The sequence below is a fragment of the Wasmannia auropunctata genome, unplaced genomic scaffold (assembly GCF_000956235.1).
Source record: "Wasmannia auropunctata unplaced genomic scaffold, wasmannia.A_1.0 LD335662.1, whole genome shotgun sequence".
NCBI lineage: Eukaryota > Metazoa > Arthropoda > Insecta > Hymenoptera > Formicidae > Wasmannia > Wasmannia auropunctata.
Genome location: NW_012027228.1, coordinates 30,617 through 32,079, shown reverse-complemented (window position 1 = coordinate 32,079; position 1,463 = coordinate 30,617). Strand labels below are relative to the sequence as shown.

Genomic DNA, 1,463 nt, shown 5'->3' with positions numbered 1-1,463 from the left:
TTTTTATTTTAGACAAAAATTACGTCTATTAAATTATACACAACTCCAGTGATGCGACATTATGAAGACATTCTATTATTTATTAAAAAAACATTATTTATTAATAAAAAAAAATAATAAAATTTCTTTCCACTGCTAAAATCTACAGTAAAACATTGTTAAACTTTTGAAATTATCTAATTTCATTTTAGTTGAAAAAAAATTCTTAGAGATCTGTTTTTTTTTTAGTCGTATAAAGTCCCCCCTTAAGAGTTACAAGAATAAACGTCCTCCATCCAAACACGACATTTGCTATTACCCATAAAAAAAATATTAAACCATTTGCAGTGTTTCAACGTAATGACGTTGTTATCAAGAACTATTTGTTGAGAAAAACTTCCATTTACCGAATGTCATTTTGAATGTCTTGCCAGCGGCCGTAACCATGCGTGACGATGCCAGCTAAGAGCCAATAATCATGACGGCGATGCCAGATGTCGTATTCACGGCCCGGCACCGCGGCCTTTTCTTCGTTCAACCAGAGCGTGTGCAATTCCGTAAAACCGCCGTCGGCAATGTTGAACATGAATTTACGCTTGGGTTTCATCACTTCTGGATCAGAGTCCTTGGTCTCCTTCTCTTTGTTATCCTTCTCCTGGAAAAAAAAGAGCAATGCAAATTAAGATATTGCTGATATTAACGCAAATACTCTTTCATCTTGTAAAAGTACGTACCTCTCGCTTCTCAACTTCTTCTTCGTCGTCCTTAACGATAACAACATCTTCCTCCGGTTCGGATTTCTTATTCTCGCTGTTCTCCGCTTTATCGTCGTGCTTCGCTGCGGCCTTCTCGTCCTTCACGTCGGATTTGTCCTTCTCTTTGTCCGCCGTCTCCGTTTCAGCGTCTTTCTCCTCCTTTTTGGAGTCCTCCTTTTCCTTGTCCTTATCAGAACTCGTTTCCTCATCCTCCTTAGAACTTTTCGGATCTTCTTTCGAGTCTTTCGCATCACCACTCTAAAATAAACGATAATTATTTGTTTAGATATTTATGAGAAATGACACACCCTGCGGTTCGTATTTTCGCATTAAGGGATTTACGTCACTCTTGAGGTTTTAAAACGACCTAAAGTTTGGGATTTTTTTGTAGGTAAATGGACAACTTTATTTAAAATCTGCTTAGAGGACATTATATTGCACATAAGAAACTAAAAAAATATCTTTTTATTTTTCTTATGTCTAAAATGACGGCGCACTGACCTACACTTGCGAAATCCCTTTTTTTCTATCGGTTTACAAGATTCCAGATACACGATTTGAACAAAACATAAAGAATTTTCATTGTCTACATATTAACCCTTTGAAGCACACATTTTTCTTTACATGGAAAACAGTTGAAATTTATTACTCGGGGGTTTTCGGGGTCGCTGATTACGTATATGACCTCAGATTTCCAAAATTCAAAATGGCGGATCCAAAATGGCGGAC

At 36.8% G+C, this 1,463-nt stretch overlaps 1 protein-coding gene across 1 annotated transcript in view; it reads right to left on the bottom strand.

The window, feature by feature from the left end:
- The window catches only part of LOC105456470 (chromodomain-helicase-DNA-binding protein Mi-2 homolog), a 27,638-nt gene that overhangs the window by 4,149 nt on the left and 22,026 nt on the right, over positions 1-1,463 (bottom strand). Inside the window, exons 19-20 of the mRNA XM_011700530.1 lie at positions 714-992; positions 387-634 (exon numbers count right to left, since the gene is read on the bottom strand). Of these exons, the coding sequence (XP_011698832.1) occupies positions 387-634; positions 714-992 (527 nt within the window). The remainder of the gene's footprint in view (positions 1-386; positions 635-713; positions 993-1,463) is intronic.